This window comes from Cloeon dipterum, chromosome 3 (genome assembly GCF_949628265.1).
Source record: "Cloeon dipterum chromosome 3, ieCloDipt1.1, whole genome shotgun sequence".
Lineage (NCBI taxonomy): Eukaryota > Metazoa > Arthropoda > Insecta > Ephemeroptera > Baetidae > Cloeon > Cloeon dipterum.
The window spans coordinates 1266981-1292930 of record NC_088788.1 but is presented as its reverse complement, the minus strand read 5'-3'; the positions used below and the strand labels follow the sequence as shown (position 1 = coordinate 1292930).

General features: G+C 43.2%; 4 protein-coding genes across 10 annotated transcripts; 2 read left to right on the top strand and 2 right to left on the bottom strand.

Annotated features, from left to right (window-relative positions):
- Window positions 1-22: 22 nt before the first annotated feature.
- LOC135941459 (cysteine sulfinic acid decarboxylase-like) lies at window positions 23-7383 on the bottom strand. Its single transcript, XM_065487011.1, has 9 exons — window positions 7208-7383; window positions 4080-4264; window positions 3918-4024; window positions 3746-3861; window positions 2409-2660; window positions 2268-2332; window positions 2133-2211; window positions 1367-1711; window positions 23-302 (listed from the first exon to the last, which is right to left on the bottom strand). The coding sequence occupies exons 1-9, from the start codon at window positions 7322-7324 to the stop codon at window positions 120-122; spliced, it is 1449 nt and encodes a 482-aa protein (XP_065343083.1). The 5' UTR covers window positions 7325-7383; the 3' UTR covers window positions 23-119.
- Window positions 7384-8911: 1528 nt separating this feature from the next.
- On the top strand, window positions 8912-13295 carry LOC135941457 (biorientation of chromosomes in cell division protein 1-like 1). Of its 7 annotated transcripts, none has more exons than XM_065487003.1 (13): window positions 8912-9174; window positions 9234-9358; window positions 9420-9722; window positions 10153-10237; window positions 10316-10345; window positions 10418-10789; window positions 10845-11407; window positions 12166-12538; window positions 12589-12700; window positions 12756-12822; window positions 12883-12912; window positions 12968-13045; window positions 13099-13295. In XM_065487003.1, exons 1-13 carry the CDS (start codon window positions 9037-9039, stop codon window positions 13184-13186), a joined length of 2364 nt encoding a protein of 787 aa, XP_065343075.1. In that variant the 5' UTR covers window positions 8912-9036; the 3' UTR covers window positions 13187-13295. The 7 variants fall into 7 exon arrangements, with proteins under 7 accessions (XP_065343075.1, XP_065343076.1, XP_065343074.1 ...); XM_065487004.1 differs by having other exon boundaries at window positions 12163-12538; window positions 12759-12822; XM_065487002.1 differs by having other exon boundaries at window positions 8913-9174; window positions 12163-12538.
- LOC135941458 (PP2C-like domain-containing protein CG9801) lies at window positions 13282-18276 on the bottom strand. Its single transcript, XM_065487010.1, has 7 exons — window positions 18075-18276; window positions 17440-17700; window positions 16893-17146; window positions 15848-16176; window positions 15478-15679; window positions 14446-14848; window positions 13282-14249 (listed from the first exon to the last, which is right to left on the bottom strand). The coding sequence occupies exons 1-7, from the start codon at window positions 18191-18193 to the stop codon at window positions 14003-14005; spliced, it is 1815 nt and encodes a 604-aa protein (XP_065343082.1). The 5' UTR covers window positions 18194-18276; the 3' UTR covers window positions 13282-14002.
- A 242-nt stretch (window positions 18277-18518) lies between these two features.
- On the top strand, window positions 18519-22984 carry Rassf (Ras association family member). The gene is made up of 7 exons (XM_065484734.1): window positions 18519-18696; window positions 18827-18921; window positions 19391-19768; window positions 21068-21207; window positions 21261-21598; window positions 21734-21953; window positions 22439-22984. The coding sequence occupies exons 1-7, from the start codon at window positions 18657-18659 to the stop codon at window positions 22497-22499; spliced, it is 1272 nt and encodes a 423-aa protein (XP_065340806.1). The 5' UTR covers window positions 18519-18656; the 3' UTR covers window positions 22500-22984.
- The last annotated feature ends 2966 nt before the right edge of the window (window positions 22985-25950 follow it).

Genomic DNA, 25950 nt, shown 5'->3' with positions numbered 1-25950 from the left:
AAAAACTGGTTGGTAAAAAATGTTGTACTTTTAAATAGATTTTATTAGTAATATATATAATATGTTTCTCTTAAATACATAAATGCTCTCTAAGTTCTAAAATTTGGGGATAACGAAATTCAAAGATCGTCGCCGAGGCGCTCGATTTCCTCGATGACAAAGTCCATTTGGGCGCGCGTCGGCGGCGGCTGGCAGGTGGTCACCATGCGGAAAAAGTTGACCATGCCCCGGTGCGCCATCGGCTGGTAGCCCAACATCACCGCACCCTGAAGCACCATCCTCTCCTTCATCAAAGGAGCCACCTGTAAATTAGCAACTTTGTAGCAGATCCGCTTTCTTTTGGCTTTTTCAACACAAATTGTTGCATTTTTGCCAACTTTGTACCCTCTAAATCTCGGATTCTAACTGACAGAATTGCATAAAATGCACACCGTTCGACTCGTCTTAACCTCCCCTAGAGAGCCAAAGGGTTTTGGGAGTGATCAACCCTCATCCCCCTTCCACCCCGTGCTTTGAAGTTACGGAAAAATCGCTTTCAGCAAATTTACTCACTGATCAAAGGCCTCTTAAATTAATTAAAAGCAACCCTCCAAACCACCCCAAACACCATTGGCTATCTAGGGGAGGTTAAGGCGAGTCGAATGGTGTTCGGTTTTTGTAATTCTGACCATCAAAGCTTGAGATATGGCGATCACAATGTTGGCAAAAAAATGGAAAATTTCATTTTTTGGTAATGTTGCGAAGGCCAAATCTTGGGTTGAAACAGTCAGAATTGTAAAAACTACCCACCGTTTGACTTGTCTCAACCTTCCCTAGACAGCCAAATGGTTTTTAGGGTGATCAACCCTCATCCCCTTCCACCCCATGCATTGCAAAAACGATAAAAATCGCTTTCAGCCAAATTTATTCACTATCACAACTCCCTCAAATATATACAACTTAACCTTAAACTACACCTTTTACCATTTATAGGGAGTTAGAGGGTGCAAAATAAAAATCTAAATACGCAGAATAAGAAATTTCAAATTTTTTCTAGTCAATTTTTACTACGGAGGAATAAAAATTAGACAAATTGGGGTTGTTGGGGGTAGATGATCACCCCCTAAATGCATCGAATATCTAGGGGAGGTTGAGACAAGTCGAATGGTGTGCCGTTTTTGTAATTCTGTTGGCTCAAACCCGAGATTTGGCGATTACAATGTTGGCAAAAATGCTAATTTTTCAATTGCCGAATTAGTCTAAAAAATCACTTCTATCTCACGAAGCTTCATTTTTATAATTGAGAATAACATATTAAAGCCTACTAAATTGCACCTATAGTCTTAAATAGGTTTTTTATTTTTTTTAAATCAGTAAGAATTAATACCTTGGCCAACTTATCCCACCAGGCCTCGTCTCTGGTCTGGTCGCGCATGCTGGACGGAATGAACCAGAAGCAGATGTTGGTGCACTGGAACTCGGGCAGCACCAGTTCAAAGCCGGGCCGCTCCGAAATGATTTTGGCAAAGTACTGCGCGCAGTCGACGGCGTTGTCCACGAGACGCGAAAGACCCTCGTCGCCACGCTTGCGCCACATCAGCCACAGCTTGTAGGCGTCCACCTTGCGACCGCACTGCACGCTTTTGTCGCCCGAGTCGTAGGTCACGTCGTAGAACTTGTCCTGCTGGAACAGGTACGTCGCTGACGCCGAGTTGGAACGGTGGAGAAGACCCTGGAAAATAAATTTTTGGTATTAACATTTAAAGACTGTCTTTGACGAAGATTCTGAGCTCACCAATCGATTCCTGAGGGTCGAATTAGGTAAAAATGATATTTTTTCCGTTAAAAAAGTGCAGAGCGCACCGTGCGAACTTTTTTCCCGCCGAAACATTATGAATGCGAGAAGTGCGCATGCGTCAGAGCTTGACAAAGAAGTCATTTGTAATGGCGTCTCTGCAAGTGCTCAAACCAGCTCTCACGCATGCGCACTTCTCGCAAATACGTTCAAATTGTTTTGGCGGGAAAATAGTTCGCGCATCGCGCTGCACTTTTTGGTCGGAAAAAACACCAATTATACCTAATTCGACCCTCAGGAATCGATTGGTGGGCTCAGAAACGTCGTAAAATACGATCTTAATATAAAATTTTCATACTTCATGTTTGACGAGGAACATGGAGCACTGCAGCGGCGCGCCGACCATTTTGTGCGGATTCCAGGAGACACTGTCCACCCTGAAAAAAAATTAACAACATTGATCGTTTAAATTACGACCGAAAATAACACGCACCGGTCAATTCCCTCAAGGACAGACGCATGCTTCCTGGACAGAATGAGACTGCCGCCCCAGCAAGCCTATAAAAAAGTCCTTTCTCAGTTAGCATTTTTTTTTGTGTGTTCAGACGGAGAGATAAGGCGCGAAATCGCTTACGTCGACGTGGAGCCAGAGTCCGTGTTTCTGGCAGATGTCAGCGAGCGGGTTGAGCGGGTCAAAGGATCCGAGCACGGTGGTGCCTGCGGTCGCCACCACGGCGAATGGCTTCTTCTTCTCGCGGGTCGCTTTGATGATGCACTGCTCCAGGTGCTTGGGGTCCATGCAGCCGGCCGCGTCAGTCTTCACCTTCACCACGTTGCGCGTGCCGATGCCCAGCCAGTGCGCGCCCTTCAGGGTCGAGTAATGCGCCTGCGAGGAAGGAAGATTAATTAATTTATTTTTGACGGAACGATCGAGACAGCAGCGCCACAGCGACAGCCAGCGCAATGAAGCAACAGGGTCTAAAAAACGTGGTTTTTGAATTTTTTTCTAGTTTAAAAGTTCAAATTTGAGAAAAAAGCTTAAAAAGATCTGAAATCTGATAATTAGGGCTGAGATATTGGCTGCCAATGGTCAAAATTTACACCTTGAGAACCTTCCGAAGAGGATGAAAAAAATTCAGGATTGAAATTAAAAAATCGACAAAGCAGAGCCTCTACGGAATTTAATTACGCGTATTTTGAAATTTAATTCGTCCATTTATTTCAAAAATTGAGGGACTAGAAAGGTTTTGCACGCGACGAAAAGTGGTGCAAAATCGAAAAATCGTTTTTTCAGGTATGACTCAGGGTCAGGGTATGGCTTAGGGTTGCGAATTATCTGATGTGATGTGCTTTATTAATACACGTCGTTTGACACTGGATTTTTGAAATTAACTTTAAAAACAGCCGAGTTATAAGGGTTTGAAGCCTAAAATTTGGCATATTATTAACATTGAGAGCGACAATTTTTCGGGATTTTTAACTTCCGCTTGGAATTTCTAGGCGTTTTTTACTCCTGGTTGACGTAAATTGGCTCTTAATTAAATAAAATCAAGTTTCAGGTCGGTAGGTACCATAGAAAAATTAATTTTTAATTTTTTTCCTCATTAATGCGGAGATTGTGGAGGTCAAAATTATCTATTAATTCGACGGGTTGATGGATCCTAAGTCAAGAGGTCTTAAATAAAAGGTATTATCTAGTACTTTCACCTGAAATACCCTGACGACCTTTTTCAGGGTACTGTACCCTGAGATTGGCCCATCGACCATTTTGACATTTTTTAAAAAAAATCCGCTGACACAAAACTACTTGTTCTTTTAATGAATAAAATTGAGAAATGTGCGAGCATGCAGTTGTGTTCGCGGTTTCCATAAAAATTTCAAGGCATTAGCATTGCAGAATTAACCTCAGTGGATGGCCGTGAGACCTTACTAAAAAGGCCTGAAAGAAACAACCATATTAACAGCACTCACGTCTTCCGAGGTGAAAACGACCAAAGGAGGCAGTCCGGCCAGACCGTCCAATTTGACGTCAGGGAACATCCTGTAGCGAGCCAGCACAAGACCGTACATGTTGGACATGCTCCCGCCTTGATAGAAAAACATTTAAAAAAAATATTGTTTCTGGAATAAAAATATCACAAACCAGGAGCGAAAATCCCGTCTCCGTTGGGGAAGCCGAACAGCTCGAGGGCTCTCTGCAAAACAGCATGCTCGGCCAGGGAAAAGGTCGGAGCCACCTCGAACGTGTACCTGATGAAAATATAAATTTTTAAACATTTTTAGATTAAATATTATTTGATCGTACTGGTTGGTGTTGCACGCCTCGCTCACCCAGGCGCCCGCCAGGCCGTAGGGATCGGTTCCGCCGTAGAGTTGGTTGTAGAAGTGCGGATGGCCGGTGTCCACGCTGCGCCGGATCGTGTGCCGCACCAAGGACAACAGCTCCTCGTCCGTGCAGCCATTTTGGCCCAGCGAGAAGTCGATTTCCTCCTGTTTGTGGATCATTTAATTTTAAAATGGATTGATATACAGGGCGACAATTAAAAATTATTTTAATAACTTGATGCATTTTTAAAAAAGGCAGTAAATTTATTCAAATAAATTTTCGAATTTTCTCCAAATTTTACAGCGCTTGAGCACATTTTCTTATTAGCAGATTTCGATTCCCCTGTTCGAGATCTGTGCGAAAACCTCTTTGTTTTGAAAAAAATAGAATTTCAAGTAAAAGGAGACACTCCTCATCATTTTCCGCTACTTTTCTCAAATATTTACTCTGCTACTTCTGTAATTTTGGCTTCAAATGAATTATAAGGGATGAATTCATGCATTGTTTGCTGTCTAATTGCAGCTAAAGAGTTGGTATATTGATTTATAAGCACAGAAACAATGAGAAGTTGCATTAAACCTATTTAATTGCGAAAGAAAAGACGGAAATCATCAAGAATTCTTTGTTTGAAGAAATCCCGACGCTGATTGGCTGACAACGCGCATGTCAGCATCTCCCGCGCAATTCACAACACAATTAAGCTGTTGCTAGGCAACCGCGGGAGCTGCTGACAAGCGTGTTGAGTCAGCCAATCAGCGTCGACGATTCTTCCGGCAAAGAATTTTCTTATTTCCGTGTTTTAAATCGGTTTTAATCGACTTTTGATTAATTTCTGCGACTGCAAATCGTTGAATCAACTCTTTAGCTTCAAAATTAGGCTCCAAACATCGGTAGCAGAGTTGCAAGCGTCTTACAAGAGGCATTTAACATGCAATTCTTTTGGCGGGAAAAGGCATATGTTACAAAATATGGTGTCAATTGAAAATTATTTGAAAATGAAATAGGATTTCAAGTAAGGAGACACTCCTCACCATTTAAAAATATTTTTCAAGGATTTTTCAGTATCAATCCTCTTTAAATTGAACTTCAGTTTTAAATTATTTAGTTTTCAACAAAATAAACGTAACTCTGAGGGTCAAACGACGAAAAACTGTCCTAAAAATAAACCGGATACACAAATAAAAAAAGCTGGACTATAACCAGTCAAATATTTATAGACCTCCAGACGTTTATTTTTATTATTATTTTTGTTAGTTCTAAGACGACACGTGGTGCGTTGGTTGGGTACACACATTTTACTATCATAAGTCATCGAATAACCCTTTGATCCCGCGTGCACTTTGCTCCTTTCTTCCTTGCATGCAGCGTTTTGTTCGCGCAAATCTTCTCATTCATTGCGGGTTCAATGCCAGAGCATCAGCAGCGCGATGAGCAAAGCAAGATTACGCAACAACTCTTTTATTCTTCTTTATCTCAATAAAATGTGTATAAAATGCGGTCCTGTCCAATTAGCAGTCAAACCTTGATCACCTTTTCTTTCACGTGATTCGGACGTGCGGCTCATGAATTCGACCTTCGGTGCGAATTCGCACGTGTGCAAAATAAACCTCTGAAATTTCTCCACAGTAGAGGCGAGACATCCGGCTGGCTGGCTGCCCGCCGTCTGAGTACCAAATGAAAGGTCACGGCCCGTATATCGAGATCTGGTTTTTTTCCTTCCATTAAATATAAAATAAATACAATTCCACAAAAAGATAAGCGGCCGTGAATGTGCATGTGCACGAGGAATGCCTTTCGTGAGTGTAAAAGTTCATTTATTTGCTGCTCCTGCTGGAATATGAGAGGTTATCGCTTTTTCTCTCGCACGTCTGCAGAAACAGAACTCAAGGCTTATTAGCCATTAGTGTTCGAAGCCGCCAATAGATGGCGCCACCGTGTACTTTCGTAATTAATTTAATTTTAAAGCACTTTCTGCTACAATTTTAGACTCAATTGTGCTAATTGTGCATTCTTCACTTAATTTTCTTTCTTTTGACGTGCTGAAAACCAAAATCAGTCCAGCCATTCGCCGTAGAAACGTCGGAAAAGATTCAATATTTCAAAAAATAGTTTTTCACGATTCTACGGCGATTGGCTGAACCGATTTTGGTTTTCAGCACGTTAAAAGAAAGAATATTTAGTGAAGAACACACAGTACCAGGATTAAGTCTGAAATCAGAGCGAAAATATTTAAAATTTTAATTAATTACGAAAGTACACGGTGTCGCCATCGGTTGGCGGCTTCGAACACTATGCAACAGGTGAATTGTGCCACGCACACGTGCGTATTTATGCACGTGAACGAACAAGGCAATGTGGAGCAGCTGGTTTTATATGTAAAAGGAATTTTCCAGCATATGTAATAAATTATTGGTTTCGAAACGACCCGAGCAGAGGATCAACGCAGATTACAAATTTCAGAGTAAACATAAACACTGCTTTATCCCATGAAATGCACTTAATGGAAACTTCCACGTGACTTTTATCTCTCAAACTTTCCCGAGCAGTGTTAAAATAAAAAACAATTTCCTGGGATTCCTGGACTGAAAAAAAACTGTTTAATTTTATTTTAAAAGAAAGTGATAATTGCGAAACAAGGAAGAGAGTCTCTGCTCTGGCCGGTTCAAAATAAATAAATGGCACTTCTGTGTTTTGCTCGAGCGCGACAGTGCGTGACGTAGGAACTGGGAACAAACACAATTGAGTCGAGTGCGTGCTGTGCTGTACGGTGAAAAGTCGCGACAATGAACTTGACTCTGCCGCGAGCCGAGTAAATAGAAAAACAAGTAGCTTTAAAGAGGATTCGTACTGAAAAATCCTGGAAAATCCTTCAAGCGCTGTAAATTTTTTATAATAGTGGCTGCAAAACTGTCTCCTTATTTGAAATCCTATTTTATTTCACTAAAAAAATAGGTTGTTACACAAATCTCGACCAGAGAAATCGATATCTACCTAGAAAATGAGGTCAAGCGCTGGAAATTTTGGAGAAAATTCGAAGAATTTGAATTTTTACCGTTTGATTCGAACAATTTTTTTTAATTTAAAAATCCTGTTGAAAAAAATTATACCTGCAGCTGGGCAGGGTAAGCGAATCGGACGACCGGGGTCTCAGGGTCGCGGGGGTTGAGCAGCCCCTCCTCCCTGAGCACCTGCACGACGTCTTCGGGAAAGGTGGCTGCGTCCATGTTGCTAGGCCGATGGTCCAAGTCGCACTGCGGCTTCGAGCTGCCAAGTGAGGGAAGCGCGCGGCCGCCGCTTTTAAGTGCTCGACCAGACGCTGCTCCACACTTCGTGTGTGTATTCACTCGGCGTGGACCTTGAGATTACGTACACACACACACACACACACACACACACACAAACACTCCAAAGCGAGCACTCGCACTCCTCTTTATTGTCTTATTATTTGTACTGCTCGCTTTATTTTTCAACAATGAGTGAACATTAATTCTTTTCCATTAGAGATGAGGAAATTTTGGAAAGTTCCGCTCTCAGCAGCAGCTTTCTAAATTTGTTTGACTGCATTATTGCCCAATAAAATACAGTAAATGAGAAATAAAATATTTTTTGGGACTGAAAATTAAAATTACAATGAGAAAAAATATAAAAAACACGTACCTATAAAAAATTACCAATTAAAAAAATTCAATCATGATTAATAGAGTTGAATTGATGGTCCATTGATCTTCTCTATGACTTTATCCTTCTAGTTTCATTTATGAAATGCACGCGAATCCAATTGAAAAGCGAGCAACTCTCGTTAAATATCTTATCAAATCAATAAAAAGGAAATTTCCCATGTTTGGATCGGAGCACGTCGTCTGTTTATCATGAAAGCCTCTTATTCTCGCTCGTCTCTCCCAAGCAGACTTTGCGCCCAATGGAAAAGCCCCAAAAGCCATTTTCGAGTGAACACAGTGAGATAACAGTAAATGCCAGGAATTCCCATCTCTCTCGTCCAAAGAGAAGACGACAGGATGCATCGAGATTCAAACTGTCATTGCTTCTTGTATGGACTCCTTTTAATCTTGTAATCTGAGTGATCTCATGGGTTTTCTGGCCAGTCTGCCACTGATAAGATGCGTGAATGATTCGTGGGATGTTGACATAAACATTATTATTTAAAAGCTTGCATAATTTTGGGATCAGAAATTCGCAGAAAATTTAAAATGTTTATGGTTGTACGAGAACAATTCTGCTTCTTTGAAGAATTATAATTAAAATTACTGTTGCAGCACCCACTTTTTAGTTCATAATTCTCTACTAAAAACCGTTAATTTGGCGATTTTTGGTCAAAATTAACGTTGATTGGATGAGGAAATAAACAAAAGATCGAGACAGCAACGCCACAGTGACAGCAAGCGCAATTAAACGACGTATCAGGCCGGCTGCTAGTTACCTCTCTCGCACTGTTATAATTTTAATAATGAAACTCCAAGGCGCATAAAAATAAATCAATACACAAAATTGTATTTTTTTCATGTCGGTTATGCTTCCCTGCGAACTCTGGTGTTCTGCGGGTCGCCGGCTACGCTTTATCAATTTCATCTTCCCAGATGAAAGTGGCGTATGAGAGAGGAGTAAAGTTCTTTCCCTTAAAAACGCAACATTTAACAACCTTTTACATAATACAATTAATATAAACTAATTTAAACATCATTTCACACCACTTAAATAATTTTAATCATTTTTAAACTCATAAACTGGAAGAAGAATGACCAAGTATCTCTCCTCCTGAATTCACGCCTCCTTCACATCCGCGCGCTGGCTGCCTGCTGCTGTCGGCTGCAGGAGCCACGCCCACCTAGCATCAGCTCCCATTTATATTGCTTTGTTTCTCGCGGTTTGTTTTGGTCGCACTGGGCGAATTCTGTGAATTTTCGTCCCGTCGTCGACAATGACGGACTATGTGTCGGAATTGGCGCACCACTACGAGGCCGACCCCGACCTGACGGCGCGAATCATCAGTCAGATGAAGTCCAAGGGCTACTTCGACCAGCTGCGGAAGGAAATCCTCGCCGACATAGACACAAAGGTGAGTGTGAAAGAAGAGACGATTGTCCGTCGAGGTTCTGACACAAATTTCTGGTGCAGCCGGCTTACCAGAACATGCGCCAAAGGGTGGAGAATGCGGTGAACCGGTATTTGAAGGGCCAGAAGTGGAGCAACGAGCTGAACAAAAACAAGCTGAGGGACAGCCTCCGCAGGCACCTGACAGAGTGGGTTCCGCACGATTCGCGTCTGCTTCGAGAGGATAATAATTTGTTTTGTTTACTTCAGGGGTCGTCTGATTCACGTGGGCCCGGTCCTGAACCAGGTGCTGACGCCGGACGTCTGCTCCCAGATAGCACCCGAGGTGGACAAACAGATTTGTCAAGAACTTGGCATCCCCGAGGACGAGGAGATGCCCGAGGAGGACAATACTCCCAACAACCGCCGCAGGGACGGCGACTTCGACGGCCCTGGCGGCAGCAGCAACGGGCCCATGAGCTTCGAGCCCTCCTACGGAGGTGGACGGCTCAACGGACGCGCCTGGGGCAACGACAATGACTTCTTCTACCCTTACAGTGGAGGGTACAATAGGTGAGAATCGGATTAAATCAAAAATGTTTAAAATTATCCTGTGATTGTGACTAAAATGGAAAATTCGCGTCGAAAAATATTGTGTTGGAAAGAACGCGGCAGGAGCAGCAAGCGATAGTAGAGAGACAGAGAAGCTCTGTCTTACTAAGTTCTAGCAGTCACGTGACCCAATCCCGCCACCTCATTGGCTAAGAGCTTCTCCCTCCTCTTGTAATACCCCCACTCCGAGGCGTGTGACATGCGCAGTAGAGTGCGTGCCACTGTTAGGAGAAACGAGAAATGCGCGCTTAATCTCGGCCAATGAGATGGCGGGAATGAGTCACGTGACTGCTAGGTCGCGGTTGTTTTACAGCGAATTTTCCTAATAACGATTCCCTAGTGAATTATTTTCATAAAATAAGACAACATTAAATTTACTCATTTGTTGCAGGTTTAGTCGGAGGTGTGAGAATCACGACAGCAGCTCTTCAGAGGAAGATGAGGTCAAGAAAACTCCTGAGAAAATTCCTGTCAACGTAAGAATTCATCTGTCAATTCTTTAGTCTCCTATGATAATGCATGATTTATTCCATTTTTCATCCATCAATTTGTAGTCAAAGAACGCAACCGACGCTTTGTTTGTGGTAACATAATCTAAAGTCTACCATGCTGTTTAAAATGCAAAGCACTAAATTGTCGCTTTCTCCTGTTTCCAGAACATGAGCCAGTTCGACGAAATGGAGCTGGAGTACTCGAAGAAGGAGGTGGTCGAGCTCGAGAGGAAGGAAAATCCGGAAGAGGCCACCAAACTGGCCTTGGAGCAGCTGGCGGCGCAGAAGTTCAAAATCGAGCAGGAACTGCAGCGCATGGAGTTGGAAGAGCAGCACCGGCTTGCCGAGGAGCAGCGACGCAGGGAGTTTGAGCAGCAACAGCTGAGAGAACTCGAAGAACAGAGGCTAAGGGAGTTCGAAGAGCGGCAGAGGGCAGAACTGGAGGAGAAACTGAGACTCGAGTTTGAGGAGAGACAGCGGAGGGAGGAAGAACGGCTCCTGCAGGAACAGAGGCTCAAAGAGGAAGAAATGCTGATTGTGAGTGTCTTATTTAAAAAAAAATAGTAGCGTCATATTATTGTATCTCTTATAGAAAGAAGAATCTGAAGAGGAATTGGAGGAGCCGAAAACTCCGGAAATGTCTGACGGCGAAGACTCGGACGGTCCCGAGCTGCAGGTCGCTGAGGAAGACTCGTGCCAGATCAGTACCGTACCTGCAGAGGAAGTGAAACCGGTGGTGCAAGAGGAGGCGCCAAAGCCCGTGGAGCCGGAGGATGCGCCAAAACCTGTGGATGTAGTCGAATTCTGTGAACCAGCCAGGCCTGAGGAGCCGCAAGCTGTCCCTGAGACCCCTGTGGTCGCTTCTCCTGAATCTGAAGAAGCAGCACCACCAGTCGAGATTGCCAAAGAACCTGTCAAGACTTCTGAGCAGCCAAAAAAACGGACAGACGAGCGTTCGAGGAGCAGGGACGAAAGACACAAGTCTGAACACAAAAAGGAACATTCCAGCAGCAGCAGCAGCTCGAAAAGACACCATTCCTCATCATCTTCCTCTAAGTCATCCTCGCACAAAAGCAGTAGCAGACGCGATTCTACTTCAAAGCACAGCAGCAGCAGCTCCAGAGCAAGAGAGGACAGCAAGAGCTCTAGTCACAGGTAAATCGAATCAGTTTTCACCCGCCAAAATCATTTCAAGCTTTTTTTCAATGCATTTAATTATTATTCAATCACTAGTTGCAGTTAAATAGTCGTTATATCGATTTATATACGCAGAAACTCGTTTTGAGTAGATTGAAAACACGCGAATTGAAGTTTTAAGCAAGAATTCTTTGCTTGTAAAGCTCTCGACGCTGATTGGCTGACGCAACTTAAACGTCAGTTGTTCCCGCGCAATTTACAATACATAATTTCGTGTTGCTAGGCAACCGCGGGAGCTGTTGACATGCGCGTTGTGTACAGCCAATCAGCGTTGAGAATTTTACAAGCAAAGAATTCTTGCTGATTTTTTCCTTAAAATTCGCAGTTGAAAGTTGATTTAATTGCGAATGAACGAATGAAAATGCGAAAATCGGAAGAATTCTTTACTTGAAGAATCCTCGACGCTGTTTGGCTGTGCTAGCCAGCAGCTTCTGCGCTTACAACACATCATGCAACCGCGACAGCGTGTAGCCAATCAGCGTCGAGGATTCTTCAAGCAAAGAATTCTTGCTGTTTTCTCCGATTTTTTCCGCAATTAAATCAGCATTCTACGTGTTTCTGCGATTTTAAATCGAAAGATGAACTCTCTAGCTGCAAGTAGAGACTAAAAAATTGGTTTGCCGCTCATCTGCGGATTTATTGGAGCAAAAAGGCGTTCAACACTTATTATAAATGGCTGGCGTGTCGAAATTAATGCCCTAAAATTCGCGTAGCAGAACCTCATCCAGGAGAGACTCCGAAAAACACAAAAGCAGCAGTAGTAGTAGCAGCAGCAGTAGGCACAGAAGAGACGACAAGCACCGGAGTAGCAGCAGCAAGAGCTCTTCCTCGCACAAAAAAGGCGAAGACTCGAACAATCTCTACTACTTCACGCCGGAACAATCGATCGAGGCTGTTCGAAGTCGGATCCATTTGGACGAGGTCATGATCAGACTGGAGGCGGACAACTCTGGTTACGACTCGCTCATCTCGGATTCTGAAACTGAAGATTGCCCGGACAAGAGACAATACGAGATCGAAGTAGAAAACTCGGACGCGATCAAAATTGAGGATCTGCTGGGAATTGAAATCGAGGGCGTCAACAGAGAAGTAAGTGCCAGTGAAATTGTTCAGATTTGTTTTTCAACTTGAATTTGTAGGAATCTTCGCTGGAGGAGATTAATGCCAATGAAATAATCAAACCACCGCCGCGGACGGTGAGCAAGCTGCATTTAAAAATAAATAACGGGACCTGGAATCACAGTGAACGAGGTATGTAGACAAAAAAAAACTCAATTAGTCCTTTCTCTAATTTTAAATTAATCAGCAGACGCCAGTTTCCTGTCGGACGACACGCCTGGAAAGAAAGTGCTGTCTGTGGTGCTGGAGAAATGGTAAAAATCATCTTTGAAAATTCCCTGGGTGCTTCTGGTTACTAATTTGCATGATTGTAGTGGAGAAAAAATTAGATCTGCTTCGCATTGGTGATGTTTCATGGTTACTTTGCAAATTTGTTCTGAGGATGATTTTTGATTCCAGTTCCGAACTTGACGCAAGATCGGAGGAAAGCTTTGTGCCTGTCCAGCAGCAAACTCCGCCTCCCAAAAGAAGGAGAATGTGAGCTTTGTAATTGCGTTTCTTGACGGAAAATCATGAATTATTCATTTCAGAGTGCGCAAAGTCGAGCAGAGGTACAGTACTGACGATCTTTACAAGCCCCGAACCACGTTCACCTCATCTCGTCGTTCTAGGGAATGACTGTTTTTGTTTCTTCTTTATCTTAAATGAGACTGGACGCTTTTGTTGATTCCAAAGTTGAGCTAGAGGTTGTACGTTTCATTAAACTCACAGAGTGAATTTTTGATAATCAAGTCTGTTTTATTTTGTCCATTCATCGTAGGTATAATATTCATTGTTTCGAGTCACAGACTATTTTGTACATGCAACCTTTTCAAATCTGTTTTTAAAGTGAAAATATAATTATAATATTGTACATGAGATCAACAAAGGATGGCAGAGTTACGGCAGCAGCAAATTTTTTGTATCTGAGGAGATTCTGTTAGTTAAAATGTATTGCTAGTGGAATAAGAGTTTTTTGCTGCCGACCAAGCGTGGAAATGTGTGAAAAAGCAATAGTCTAAAATTGTGCAAATATGGCTCAAAAGGTATCTTTTTTAACGTTCCCTATCCAGCAGGAAAAATACAAAACAAATGTAAAAATCGCACCAAGTGCCACAATTGAGAAAATAATTGCTCAACAACTATTTACACGAGCTGCCAGACAAAAATGTTTCTAAAAAGAGGGCTTTTTGATCAACAATTTGATTCGAAGCTCTGCGTCGGTGAAAGTCAAAAGAACTCTAAAAGCGATAGATTTGCATTCAAAATATATAACTTCCCAAGTAGATTAATGCGATTAATTAAACTTTCCTCGTAAGAATAACAGCGTAATAATTCATAATTCAATAATAAACTCTGAAGCTTGTCGAGAACAAGAACAGGAGTCGCGAGTTGGCACTCGCGGAGTCGAATCACACTCGTTGCTTCTATTTCTTTCTTTTTTTTCTCGCAACCTCAACACAACTGGTAATCACCGACAGTGTAGGCGACCACCGATGCGTGGTCCAGTTTGCCAGGCACCATGGCCAGTCTCTCGAACACCTTGCGACGACGGCACCGCTGCTCGTTGCGCTTCAGCTCGAGCTTGTCGTGCTCGGACGACTCGTTCACGTACAGATCCGGGTCCTCGAGGATTCTGCGCTTGGCCACCGTCAGTTTCGACGCGAAGTCGATCAGCTGCACGCACAGCTGCTGGGCATTCCTGCCAGGGGCCAAACAAATTTTTTTAAATATAATTTTTAAGTTACGTAAAATAAAATTAATTACTAAAACTTACTAGAGAAGACATCAACATAATTTATTACCTTTGGCTGCGTAAATCTCAGCCTGATTATCCGGAAAATTAATTTATATTTTATTTAATTCAGGCTTAATTTAAAATATAAATATTTCCGTACCTGCACGGAGGTTCATTGTCCGTGAGTCCGTGAATGAGCAGGTCCTCCATGCGCATGAGGGTGAGCTCGTGACGCTGGTGGGCCTCGACGAACGGCGGCGGCCTGCGGATGCCGTCGAGAATGTTTCCGGCGGAAGCCGAGCCCGGAAGACCTGGATGCTCCTTCGGGTTCCGTCGACTCAGCGGCGGTGAACTCATCGACGTGCGTTTCGGGATGGCGAACTTGCCCACCACGGGGTCGAAGTTGTCCGAAACGCCGTCGCTGGTGATGAAGACGATGTCGCCGCTCTGCACCTCGGTCATTGAGCAGGTCAAATTGCTCAGCTCAGGGTTGAGCCCGTCCACGGGGCCCAGCGCACCTAACGCGTCGCGCATGTCTCGCATCGAGTTGATGTCATGCGAACCTGAAATGACATTTTTAATTAAATTAATTATATAGAAATGAAGTAAAAGCGAAAATCACGAATCGCAGGACGGTTTTGACGAAATTCTCGCCATCGATAGGTCTTAAATTAATTTTTTTATGTGCAATTTGAATGTTAACGTGTTCAATGAATTCCTTTCGTCAAGCCCGATCGAATGAACACCAAATTAGAGGTCGTGGGTCAAGGTGAAAGGTCATCGGACGATGTCAAAGGTCATTAAGGGTCATTTTCGAAAATTTCTGGGAGTTTTTAAATTTTAAAAATCCGAAAAGACCCTAAAAAGTTGTCTCAGGGTACCTGTGACCTTGTGTACATATTTCAAGGTGGTATATTCGTCTTTAATTTAAATAAAATAAATTTTTCGCTCCCGAAAATCTCGAAATTTTAAATTTTTTAGAGCAAATCTAGAGTTCTAAGCGTCATAAATACAAAAATTGCATACCGTTCGACTCAGATTAACCTCCCCTGGTGATTTAAATAGCTTTAAGGGTGCTCAACCCCACCCCTCAACCCCTATTGGCCGTAATTTCATCCCCAGAGTGGAAAAATAATATTTTTAACCGTAGCAGTTTTTTAATTATTTTTTTCCTTAAATTTAACTGCTGTACCTTGGGTAATTTCCCGAACACCATGTCTTGGACTGTAGACGTAAGCGAGGGAGTCGCCGACGTTGCACACGCACACTACGTACTGGTCGTCTTCCTGGAGGGGCAGCACCACTGCCGCGGTAAGGGTAGTCAGCATGCCACCCTCTTGCAGGATCATGCTGTGCGCCATGTGGAAGGACCTCAACAGTGCAAGAAACACGTCCTGCAAAAATTGGCATTGAAATATATTTTTTAATATTTTTCTCAGGTGTTGATTACTGTGTCAAGAGGGGTGGAGGTCATAAAGCGATTATTTTAGTCGGAAATGTAATCCCCGCTTAGCACTAATTCTGCATGTTTAATTTTATATGGCTGCGGCGCGCATACTGACCGAGGTGTTTTTTGGGCGGGCGCGGGCTGGCGAGCGGAAGCTGTCGATGTAAAGCACCTTGTTGAGGTACTCGATGCAGCCGTGGACGGCCGAGCGCGACGCCAACTTGGCCTTCTCGCCCCAGTTGACGCCGTCGGCCAGCACGAGGATGGCACTGTTCTCGCGGGCGACCACCCCGAACGAGTCGGCGATCGGGTCGCCGGCGTGCTGTCTGGTCACGGGGTGTCGCTCGTACAGACTGGTCGCCGCCCCGTAGGCCCGCGGGTGCGGCCGAAACCAGTCTTTCACGCCGGCCACCTCCACGTTCCGCAGGGCCATCGTTTGGAAGGCTAAATTATCAACAGGGGAAATTCTGAACTGTATTTAAAGAATTGTTTTGGTGGGAAAAATGTCATAAGAGAGCCAGCGACCAAAAAAATGATCAAAAAAGATTAAAATAAGTCCTACCATAGCAGAAACGCACTGGAAGTTGATTTAAAACGTTATAATTGCCGATAATTGCGAATGAAATCACGCAAATTGGAGAAAGCAGCAAGAATTCTTTGCTTGAAGAATCCTCGACGCTGATTGGCTGGCCACTCCCGCGCTTGCATCATGTGTTGTAAATTGCGCGGGAGCTACTGACGTGCTTGTTGCGTCAGCCAATCAGCTTTGAGGATTTTTAAGCTAAGAATTCTTGCTGAATTTTTCGATTTTCACGTTTTCATTCGCAATTAAATAAACTTTTAACTGCGAATTTTGACGAGAAAGAAACGAATTCTTAGCCTGAAGAATTTTCGCCGCTGATTGGCTGAACGCAACGCGCATGTCAACAGCTCCCGCGGTTGCCTAGCAACGGCACTAAGTGCATTGTAAATTGCGCGGGAGCTGCTGACATGCTTGTTGCGTCAGCCAATCAGCGTCAAGAATGTTTTCAAGCAAAGAATTCTTGCTAGTATATGATATTTGCGTGTTTTAAATCAACTTTCGATGCGTTTCTACGATTATTAATCGATAGAACAGCTCATAAGCTGCAAGAATTAATTATAAAAATGTCAATCCGTACACATGGGTTCAGGAGACTGGTGGAAGGGCGAGGCAGGAGCGCTGCAGGTGTATCTCAAGTAAGGTGGCGCTTCTTCCGGGGTGTCAACGTATTCTTCGGGCGGGGGAATGATGGGGTAGCTACTCTCCATGTCGTGAATGTACTCGTTCAGGTCTGATATGGACGTGTGCACGCTTTTCTTGCCCTGGTCAGCCTCATTGATGCAGTACGTCATGCCCATCGCGCGGATGTTCATCATCGAGTTGTCCACCGACCTGAGGGCACAAAATTTGACCTTTTTTCGAGGTTTGAACCTTTCGGATAGGATTTATTTTATCTATTTTATTTAAAAATCAAAGATAAATTATAAACGGGATTTTTTCAAATTGTAAAATGACCTGAAAATCTTCCCTGTAACTTTTGCTTATTAATGGGAGAGTTAAAATTTAATTCACTGCTTTTTATTTTCCGAAATTAATAGATTCCCGCCGATCAGATCCAAAAGACGGCATCGATTCCAGAATAATGTGAAAATTAAGGGTAAATAAACAATTTCACTGGGACGGACCTGGACAAGCTGGACAGCTTGTTGGTGCGCAGAGAGCTGCTGGAGCTGCGTCGCGAGTCGTCGATGTACTCCACGTCAGGGTCGCTGGTGCTGACGTTCTTCTGGGCTGCGGCGCAGTTGACGGTGGTGAGGCCGCCATCAGGGCCGGTGCAGGCGGCGAACACGACCGGGCTCAGGTGCCCCAGGTGGCGCACCGGCAGCTCCTGGCACGCGCTGCCACACGAGTGCTCGATCGTCGGCTGCTCGCGCCTGTGCTCATCTCTGCAACCAGAAAGTCAACAAATTAGACGAGAGACAAACTGCTGGACCACTGCCAATAATTGGCGTTTAAACAGAAAATAAAATAAATAGCACAATCTTACCAGAACAACCCAAATAATATTTAAATTCTTCAAATTTAAAATAATTTTCGCGGATGTGCCAATTAAAGATGCAAATTAATGCTAAATGAGACACTGGCATGACAATAATTGCGAAATAAAAGGACCAAATAAGGCGTGTCACCGGATGTGGCGGTCAAATACCCCCTTCGACCTTGTGTGTTCCTTATTAGAAGTCACGGTACTAATGCTGGCCAAGGCCACGGCGGGGTGGGTATGTATATTAGTATTTGCAAACAAGGAGGGTGGACCCACCCGTAGAGATAGCGCTGGATGAAGCAGTCGGGAGGCGGCGGCAGGGGCTTCGGCGTCGACGAGTGCGGGTGGGACAGCTGCCGGATGAAGCTGACCACCCTTTTTCTGATCGAGGGCATTGGTATCAAGGCGCTCAACGCATCCTTTCGTCGCGCTTCTCGCTCGCCCGACCCAAGGCGAGGACACCAGCAGCTGCAGCCAGGTGGGCGTGCCCGGGAATCCACGGGCACCTGCTAACTCGTGCCAACTTAATAATAAAAATTCGCAAGGCACTCGATCTTGTCGATGTTTTGCTCAAAAGATTGATTAATTTCGATTTAATTTCGGTCAAAACTGTTCTTGATGGGTTGAATTTTTAAATAATATAGTAATCTTTGGAAGATTGAAATTCGCAAAGTCAGTTTCGCGTTTGTTTATTGATTGATTCGGTTGGTAGCAGTGGAGGCTGGCTCTTGACAAGAATTTGCATTCAGAAAACATCATCCCGCGTGCCGTAATCAGTGAATTCGCCGAATTCGGCGTCGTCCTTCCCTTTCGGCACGGAACACCAGCGTCGGCGGCCGAAAGGCCGAATCTGCCGTCATGTGGAGCTGCCACAAATGCGGCAAACCGGTCTATTTCGGTCAGTCTCTTTATCTTTCAGTTTGTTTACATATGTCAACTGTGTGTTTGAAACTTGACGTAACACACACACACATGAACACATCACACACGTTTTTTACACCCGAGTTTGTTTTGATTGCAATCGACAGCCGAGAGGAAGCAGTCGCTGGGCTACGACTGGCACCCTGAGTGTCTGAGGTGCGAGGAATGCGGCAAAAGGCTCAACCCAGGCCTTCACGCTGAGGTGAGTGACTCGCCGCGGCCTTGAATTATTTTAATTCTCATCAATTTAATTGACACTCATGGATTATTGGTCAAACATGAGAGGGTGAAGACCTGAAGAGCATTTTTCTTTCATTGTGTATTTAGTTTGCAATTTTTGCCGCAGGTTTTCGAGGGAAAAATGTCAATTTAAAATTTCTTTTTGTGATTCCTCCCACGTGAAATCCAGAATCAAGTCCAGCACTTCCGTTTTGATCTGAAAATGTTTGACTGGGAACTTTGTTCATAATTTCAATCAACCTGGAGAATTAAAAGAAAATGCAGCTCTCAGAATTTTCCTCCATTTTGAATTTTTGCGGAAATTTCAGTTTTGTAATGTTGACGGAAGGAAGTAAAAAATGATAACAAAGGTTATCGAATTTATTTCCACGCACTATCGTGTCAACAAGTAATCCAATTAAATTTTGTAATAAATTTTGGAAATTTTTCAGCACAAAGGAGTTCCATACTGCCACGTTCCATGTTACGGCGCGCTGTTCGGGCCGCAACTTTTCGGCCACGGCACGCGGGTCGAGTCGCACTCGAGCTTCGGCAAGGTGGAAAACAAGACGCACCTGCCGCGAACTCACCTGGAGAGCAAGTTGAAGGTGTACAACCAGTATTGCGACGGCAAAAGCGGCGAGATCAAGAGCAGGTACGTCAACGGCCGGCTCGTGTTGGAGGGCACGCTGCGCATCTGCTGGGGCGTCATGCACATGATCCACCTCAAGGAGGACGACGACCAGCGGGTCACCGTGCAGCTCAAGAAGAAGAAAAAGAAAAAGCACCGAAAGCCGTTCAGGAGGGCCAATTCCGCAGGAAATACCAGTGTGAGTCATTTTTTTATCATTTCATTTAATTGTTGATTTTATAAAATTCCTAACCCTTTAAAGTTGCCGACGCCGACTTATAAAAAAGCCTTCCACGTAATTATCTTTGAGAGGCACGCCGGAAAATCATCATAAACTTAACGAGCCATCACCGCTTCCTTTCATCTGCTTGCTTCAATTCAATCTATAATTATTATTTCTTTATTAAATTAGAAAAAAATCAACTCAACTTCTTTTCATGAGGCAAGAAGAACTTTTGTTACGTGCCTGTCCTTGAATTGATTAAATTAAATTGAAGGCAAGTGTTCCTTGATGACGCAACAAAATTCGTTCAATTGTCCCTGTCCCATTCTTGCTTGATAACCTTCATTGCGATTTTTTTTTTATTTTTACATCTCGTTTAATAACGAATTATTATCTTTCGCGTCATTTCCCTACGAAAATTGTTGCATCATTATGTGTCGGAGGTAATAGCAGACATACTCTTCTTGGATCTTACCGATCTTACTGCCAGCATCACTCTCTGAGTTGTCTGATATTATTAATCGCGCTTTTAACGTAACTAAAATATAATTTTAATGAGATTCAACCAAAAATGCAAAAATCCTTCAATGGAAAACCGAATTTTTGGCAGGCAATTAGTTGATCTATCGATTTAAAATCGCTGAAACACATTTAAATCTGATTTAAACCGATTTAATTGCGAATGAAAACACGCAAACCTAAAAAAATAGCAAGAATTTTTCGCTCAAAGAATCCTTGGCGCTGATTGGCTGATGCAAACGCGGTTGCCTAATAACTAGTAACAGCTAACAACAATGCGCGGGAAATGCTGCAATGAGCGTTGCGTCAGCCAATCAGAGTCGAGGATACTTCATGCTAAGAATTCTTGCGGATATCTCCGATTTTCAGTTTTTTAATTGCGAATTTCTACGAGAAAGCAGCAAGAATTCTTTGCTGTACAAATTCTCGACGCTGATTGGCTGGATGCAACGCGCATGTCCGCAGCGCCTCTGGTTGCCTAGCAACGCAGCTTTAAATTACGCGGGAGCTTCTGCGTTCAGCCAATCAGCGTCGAGAATTTGTACAGCAAAGAATTCTTGCTGTTTCTCCGATTTTAGAGTTTTCTTTCACAATTCAGTAGGTTTATTTAAACCTAAAATTACTTTCTAAGATTATGTATCGATAGATTGACTCTTTAGCTGCAAGTAGAGACCAAACAATCGGTGTTTTTCGCTCATTCTCTAAGCGTTCGGCAAATTTTTCCTTGATTTGAATGGAATTAATCTATCTCCGCAGGATCAATGGGACGAGCTGGACGAGCTTCTTCAGGTCGAAAGGAAAGACACAAACGACAAGGTGTTCAAGACAATGCCCACGAGCGGCATGCCGACGAACCACGAGGAGGAGCCTGAGGTTGAAGCCAATGGCGAAAAAACGTAAAGACTAAAAAAACCCTCGGAGAAATTCTCTCTAACATTCCGGTTTGAAGGCCTGCTCCTTTGGCCGCACCTGCCGAGTTCTCTGACGACCCTGAGGAAGAGGCGGCGGCGCTGGAAAACGAGCCGAGACAGAGTGCGGGCTCAACCGCCATCAGGAGGAGGTCTGGCCAAAGACGGTCTCGCACCAAAATCAAACGACGCTGCTCAATCAACGGCCACTTCTACAACCGGGAGACGAGTTTCTTCCTGCCGCCGCACGGCAGCCAGATGAGCGTCTGGGTCACCTCGCTGGTCAACACTTCAGAGGTGGTCAATCTCATCCTCGAAAAGTACAGGGTCGACAGTAACCCCAACAACTTTGCTCTCTTCGTCGTCCACGACAATGGAGGTCAGTTGTGTTCCTCAAAAAAAATTTTAATTCCTCTGGGCTGCTGACCAGGATTTTGTATGTGGTTTAGTCCGAATTTTATGTAAAATTCCTCAATCTGTGCTGAGGGCTGCTCTTGTTTGTCTGCTTATTTAGAGCAAAGGAGGTTAAGAGAAGAGGACTACCCTCTGGTGGCGCGAGTCATGCTGGGCCCGCACGAGGACGTGGTCAAACTGTTCTTGATGGACGCACAGAGCACTCAGGAAATCTCCAACGAGGTGGCCCAATTCCTCAACTTCAGCACGGCCGAGTGCAAGGCCATTCTCGACCGCTACGGTCAGGAGGAAGACAACGAGGTCAAAAAAATCAAAGCAAAGTGAGTGACACATTTTATACTTTCACTTAGAGCTTGGAATTTTGTTCGTTAATTGAGATAAATAGTCGAATCATTCATTCAACAATCGACAAGTCGTCACGACATTCCTTTGATTGGTTGAGACGCATAAAACCGTTAATTTCGGTAGATTTTGGTCTGAATGTTTTAAAAAGTGCGTCAGGAATGCCTTTGATTGGCTGTTTGACGAAGCACTCGCCTAAGATCGAGACGGCAGCGCCACAGCGACAGCTATAGCAATTAAAACCGACAAGGTTGGCTGCTGACTACCTCCGCTGGCTATCGCTGTGGCGCTGCTGTCTCGAATTAAGGCCAGTGCTTCGTCGAACAGCCAATCAGAGGCGTTCCTGACACACTTTTTGATAGATTTGAACTAAAAAACCGCCAAAATTAACGGTTTTCTCGTTAGTAACACGTCATGTCGAATTTCTAGCACTACTAAAAGACGAATTTTGAATATGTTGCAGGTACCGGGAGATGCGGAGGCGAATCAAACAGCGAATGGAAGAGTTGAAGGTTCGTCTGTGATTTTTTTTCTGGTGCCCGGCCCAGTCGGCAGCTGGACTAGAACCCCTTGCACGTGCCTCCCTAACTGCAAACGCAACAATCGGCTTGAACGAATAATAAGTTACCTGCTGTTTAGACAAAATGCATCAAAATTAGAAAGAAGAGTGTATTATTATGAAATATATTATAAATGTTTAGCCGGTCCGAGTGACCGAGCAGCAAATGAACGCAGATTTAGAACTCACCCAGTAACTGGAACTTGAACAAACAAACAAAAAAACGTAACTAAGTCTTCGATCAAACTTTTTTGAGATTTTCTCTGCTCTGTTCTTTGACTAACTGAAATCTGAAAGCATTCCAAGTTGAAGAAACAAAGCGTAATACTCCTTTTGTATGCCAACTTGAGTTGGAAATTTGAAATTTTATTTAACCGTCTGGTTATCATTTTGTTTACGTATATGTATTTTTTAAAGCTAATAAATTTTACAACTGAATTTTATATCTAACTAATTGCTGTTTCATTAAGTCAACATTGCCACTTGAGATGATTTTTTTGCAGTCGTAGCCTTGGCCATTATCAACGCCCACCGAAAATTGCGTTCGCATGTCCGGCTCTCAATTTTCGCCACTTCTATCTCGAATTGCAAATCATCGCGGACTTAATCTAGCTGAAAGAGAAGAATTCACTTCTTCTCTTTTCTCACGCTATTAAGAGTTCACGTCAACGTTGGCCACCGAACTGCCGACTGGGCGACCTTGATTTTTTTACGCAAACACCCGTGGAATCCTATCGTCAAGTGGATCACTCGTTTATTCTTGACAAGAAAATGCTTTCGCGGAAACGCCCTAAAAATACTCGATTAATATTTTGTGATTTCTTCGATTTACAACTATATATAAATAGCTCTTGAAATTGCTCAGGCGTGTTTCCAAGGCGAAGGTCGCAGTTTTATTCTCATTATATTGTAGTAGTTGCATTGGCTTTCGTGGTTTATTGAACACCATGTGTGCCGTCACGAGATGCGAATGCACTGACTTTGTAAGAAAAAGTTCAAGCTCAACTACCTGCTCTGGCTTGTTTAGCGCCACGTGTGTCCTCCAGAGCGTGTTTACATAAACGATCTTTTCATTAAATAACTCGCATTGCACGATCAAAGAAAATTAGAAAATAGACAGGGTTAATATATTTTTCACGCTCGTGCTGTGATCAAATATATGATGCAAATTAAATGGGAAGTTGAGTGCGTTTTAAATCAATGCCGTGACAAGCAAAATTAAACAAAGAAGTTGGCCGAATGAATGAACACGGTCGGTGCATAAATATTTTATCAAAGTGTCGGTTCCGAGAGCGAGACCGAGGTCAAAATTAACTTAAGCAAGGATCGTTAGATTTATTTCTACTCTTAAAAGACCGTCTTTGACGAATTTTCTGAGCTCACCAATTGATTCCTGAGGGTCGAATTAGGTAAAAAGGGTGTTTTTTCCGAGAAAAAAGGCCAGCGCGACGTGCGAACTTTTTTCCCGCCAAAACTATATAAATGTGAGAAGTGCGCATGCGTCAGAGCTGGTTAGAGCACTTGCAGAGAGACCACCTGCACGAATGACTTCTTTGGCAGATGCAGCCATTTTTTACGCATGCGCACTTCTCACATTTATATAGTTTTGGCGGGGAAAAAAAGTTCGCACGTCGCGCTAAACATTTTGGCGGGATAAAACCTCCACTTTACCTAATTCGACCCACAGGAATCGATTGGTGTGCTCAGAATTTTCGTCAAAGACGGTCTTTAAAATTCATCCTTGAGTTTAAAATTTAAACGGCTGCAACCTGGGACCTTTACCCCAATTTTTTAAAAGAATTTTCAAGATAAAAAGGAGTTTTCACAATTTTTCTATAGGTATTTTATGCAATAAAATTTAAGGCCAAATTATATCTGTATCATCCTTGAGAAGGACAAACGCAAAATTAGTGCTCGAATATTCGCAATCATCCTCTTATCTCTCTATCAGCCAATTATGTTTGCTTGAGAACAAAGAGCATCCTTCGATTTGACATTTCCCTCCAATCCAATTATAATACACATATTATTATTTGATTGCAATCAAATTTCCTAATTCTAAATTAGGAAATGAATTTGCATAGCCGCAAAGGTATGCTGTCATCACTTCCGCGTGTGACAAAATCAAAAAACAAATTCATCAAGTGCGCTTTCAACAAGCACTCGCTGCAGCATCAAAGAGAGGGCATGAACCGCCGCCGCCGCAGCAGCAGCCGCTTGAAGATCAATGTCAGCCGGGCAATTACCTTCCAGCGACCTTTGCGTCCGACTCGGGCACAAACTTTTGCGTGTATTCGTGATGAATTCCACTCTCTATGCCAAACTTCCTCCTTTTTAGGTGCGTTCATTGCGTTTTTAAAAAGGCAGTGCCCTGAGCTTTATGAGCACGGCAAGCCAATGAGCAAGCATAATTAATACTTTATTTTCATTCCGGCCCGCAAACTAGGAAGCTTCCACTTATTTGGCTAAAAACGTCTATATTTGCCAATAAGTAGTGTCTTTGCTTCCGCAAAAATTTTCTATGCTAGAAAAAGTTGCCCTCGGTTAATAAAAATTTAGCAGCAATTTCTGGGAGCGGTTATAAAACGCAGTTTGCAGCATCCTTGAGAACATAAATAAAATATTGTATTGCCCGCGGATCTACGGTCACACGTATCACAGTTTTGTCAAAAAACACTTACTGTTTTGATAGGCGAAATGTGTTTTGTGTGTGACGAATGCGTGCGTAAAAATAAAAATCAGATCCTGGCGGCTGCTGCAGCATTCTCGAGATGTTTGTGAACGCGTTTCGTGCGTGGCATTGAGAGTTATCAATATAATAGAATAAGCTCTTGGGTGGTGATGGCCAAAAAAACATGTTTTTGCAGAATTTCCTTATTTAGTTTCTCTGCGCAAAAATAATAATTTATCCTTTTTTAAAAGAATCGCTTATCATTCTGTTGCAGATGAGCGAAATACCGATTTTTTGGTCTCTTCTAGAAGCCAAAGAGATTTATAATCGCGGAAATAATTTAAAAAATTGATTAAAATATGAATGAAAACACGAAAATTGCAGATAGCAGCAAGAATTCTTTGATTTTCAAATCCTCGACGCTGATTGGCTGCACGCTGTCGTGGTTGCATGATGTGATGTAAATTGTGTGGGAGCTGCTTTCGTGAGTGTTGCGTCAGCCAATCAGCGTCGAGGATTTTACAATCAAAGAATTCTTACTGAAATCATCGATTATCGCGTTTTCATTCGCATCTAACTCAACTTTTAATTGCGAATTTTAACACGCAAGAATAATTCTTAGCTCGAAGAATCCTCGGCTCTGATTGGCTCGCGCATGTCAACAGCTCTAGTGGTTGCCAAGCAACGTGCGTATTGCGCCAGCCAATCAACGACGAGGATTTATCAAGCAAAGAATTCTTGCTGG

What these genes read in the sequence shown, in the direction of transcription:
- LOC135941458 (XM_065487010.1), bottom strand. Translation starts at nt 18,193, where the DNA reads ATGCCCTCGATCAGAAAAAGGGTGGTCAGCTTCATCCGGCAGCTGTCC. An exon ending in CCCGCCCAAAAAACACCTCG is followed by an intron (nt 15,680 to 15,847) that starts GTCAGTATGCGC and finishes CAATTTTTGCAG; the next exon opens with GACGTGTTTCTTGCACTGTT. An exon ending in TGTTCGGGAAATTACCCAAG is followed by an intron (nt 14,849 to 15,477) that starts GTACAGCAGTTA and finishes ATGTCATTTCAG; the next exon opens with GTTCGCATGACATCAACTCG.
- LOC135941457 (XM_065487002.1), top strand. Translation starts at nt 9,037, where the DNA reads ATGACGGACTATGTGTCGGAATTGGCGCACCACTACGAGGCCGACCCC. An exon ending in CTCCGCAGGCACCTGACAGA is followed by an intron (nt 9,359 to 9,419) that starts GTGGGTTCCGCA and finishes TGTTTACTTCAG; the next exon opens with GGGTCGTCTGATTCACGTGG. An exon ending in ATTAGATCTGCTTCGCATTG is followed by an intron (nt 12,913 to 12,967) that starts GTGATGTTTCAT and finishes TTTTGATTCCAG; the next exon opens with TTCCGAACTTGACGCAAGAT.
- LOC135941459 (XM_065487011.1), bottom strand. Translation starts at nt 7,324, where the DNA reads ATGGACGCAGCCACCTTTCCCGAAGACGTCGTGCAGGTGCTCAGGGAG. An exon ending in GAGGCGTGCAACACCAACCA is followed by an intron (nt 4,025 to 4,079) that starts GTACGATCAAAT and finishes TATTTTCATCAG; the next exon opens with GTACACGTTCGAGGTGGCTC. An exon ending in TGTTCCTCGTCAAACATGAA is followed by an intron (nt 1,712 to 2,132) that starts GTATGAAAATTT and finishes TTTATTTTCCAG; the next exon opens with GGTCTTCTCCACCGTTCCAA.
- Rassf (XM_065484734.1), top strand. Translation starts at nt 18,657, where the DNA reads ATGTGGAGCTGCCACAAATGCGGCAAACCGGTCTATTTCG. An exon ending in CGGCAAACCGGTCTATTTCG is followed by an intron (nt 18,697 to 18,826) that starts GTCAGTCTCTTT and finishes TGCAATCGACAG; the next exon opens with CCGAGAGGAAGCAGTCGCTG. An exon ending in ACCCAGGCCTTCACGCTGAG is followed by an intron (nt 18,922 to 19,390) that starts GTGAGTGACTCG and finishes GAAATTTTTCAG; the next exon opens with CACAAAGGAGTTCCATACTG.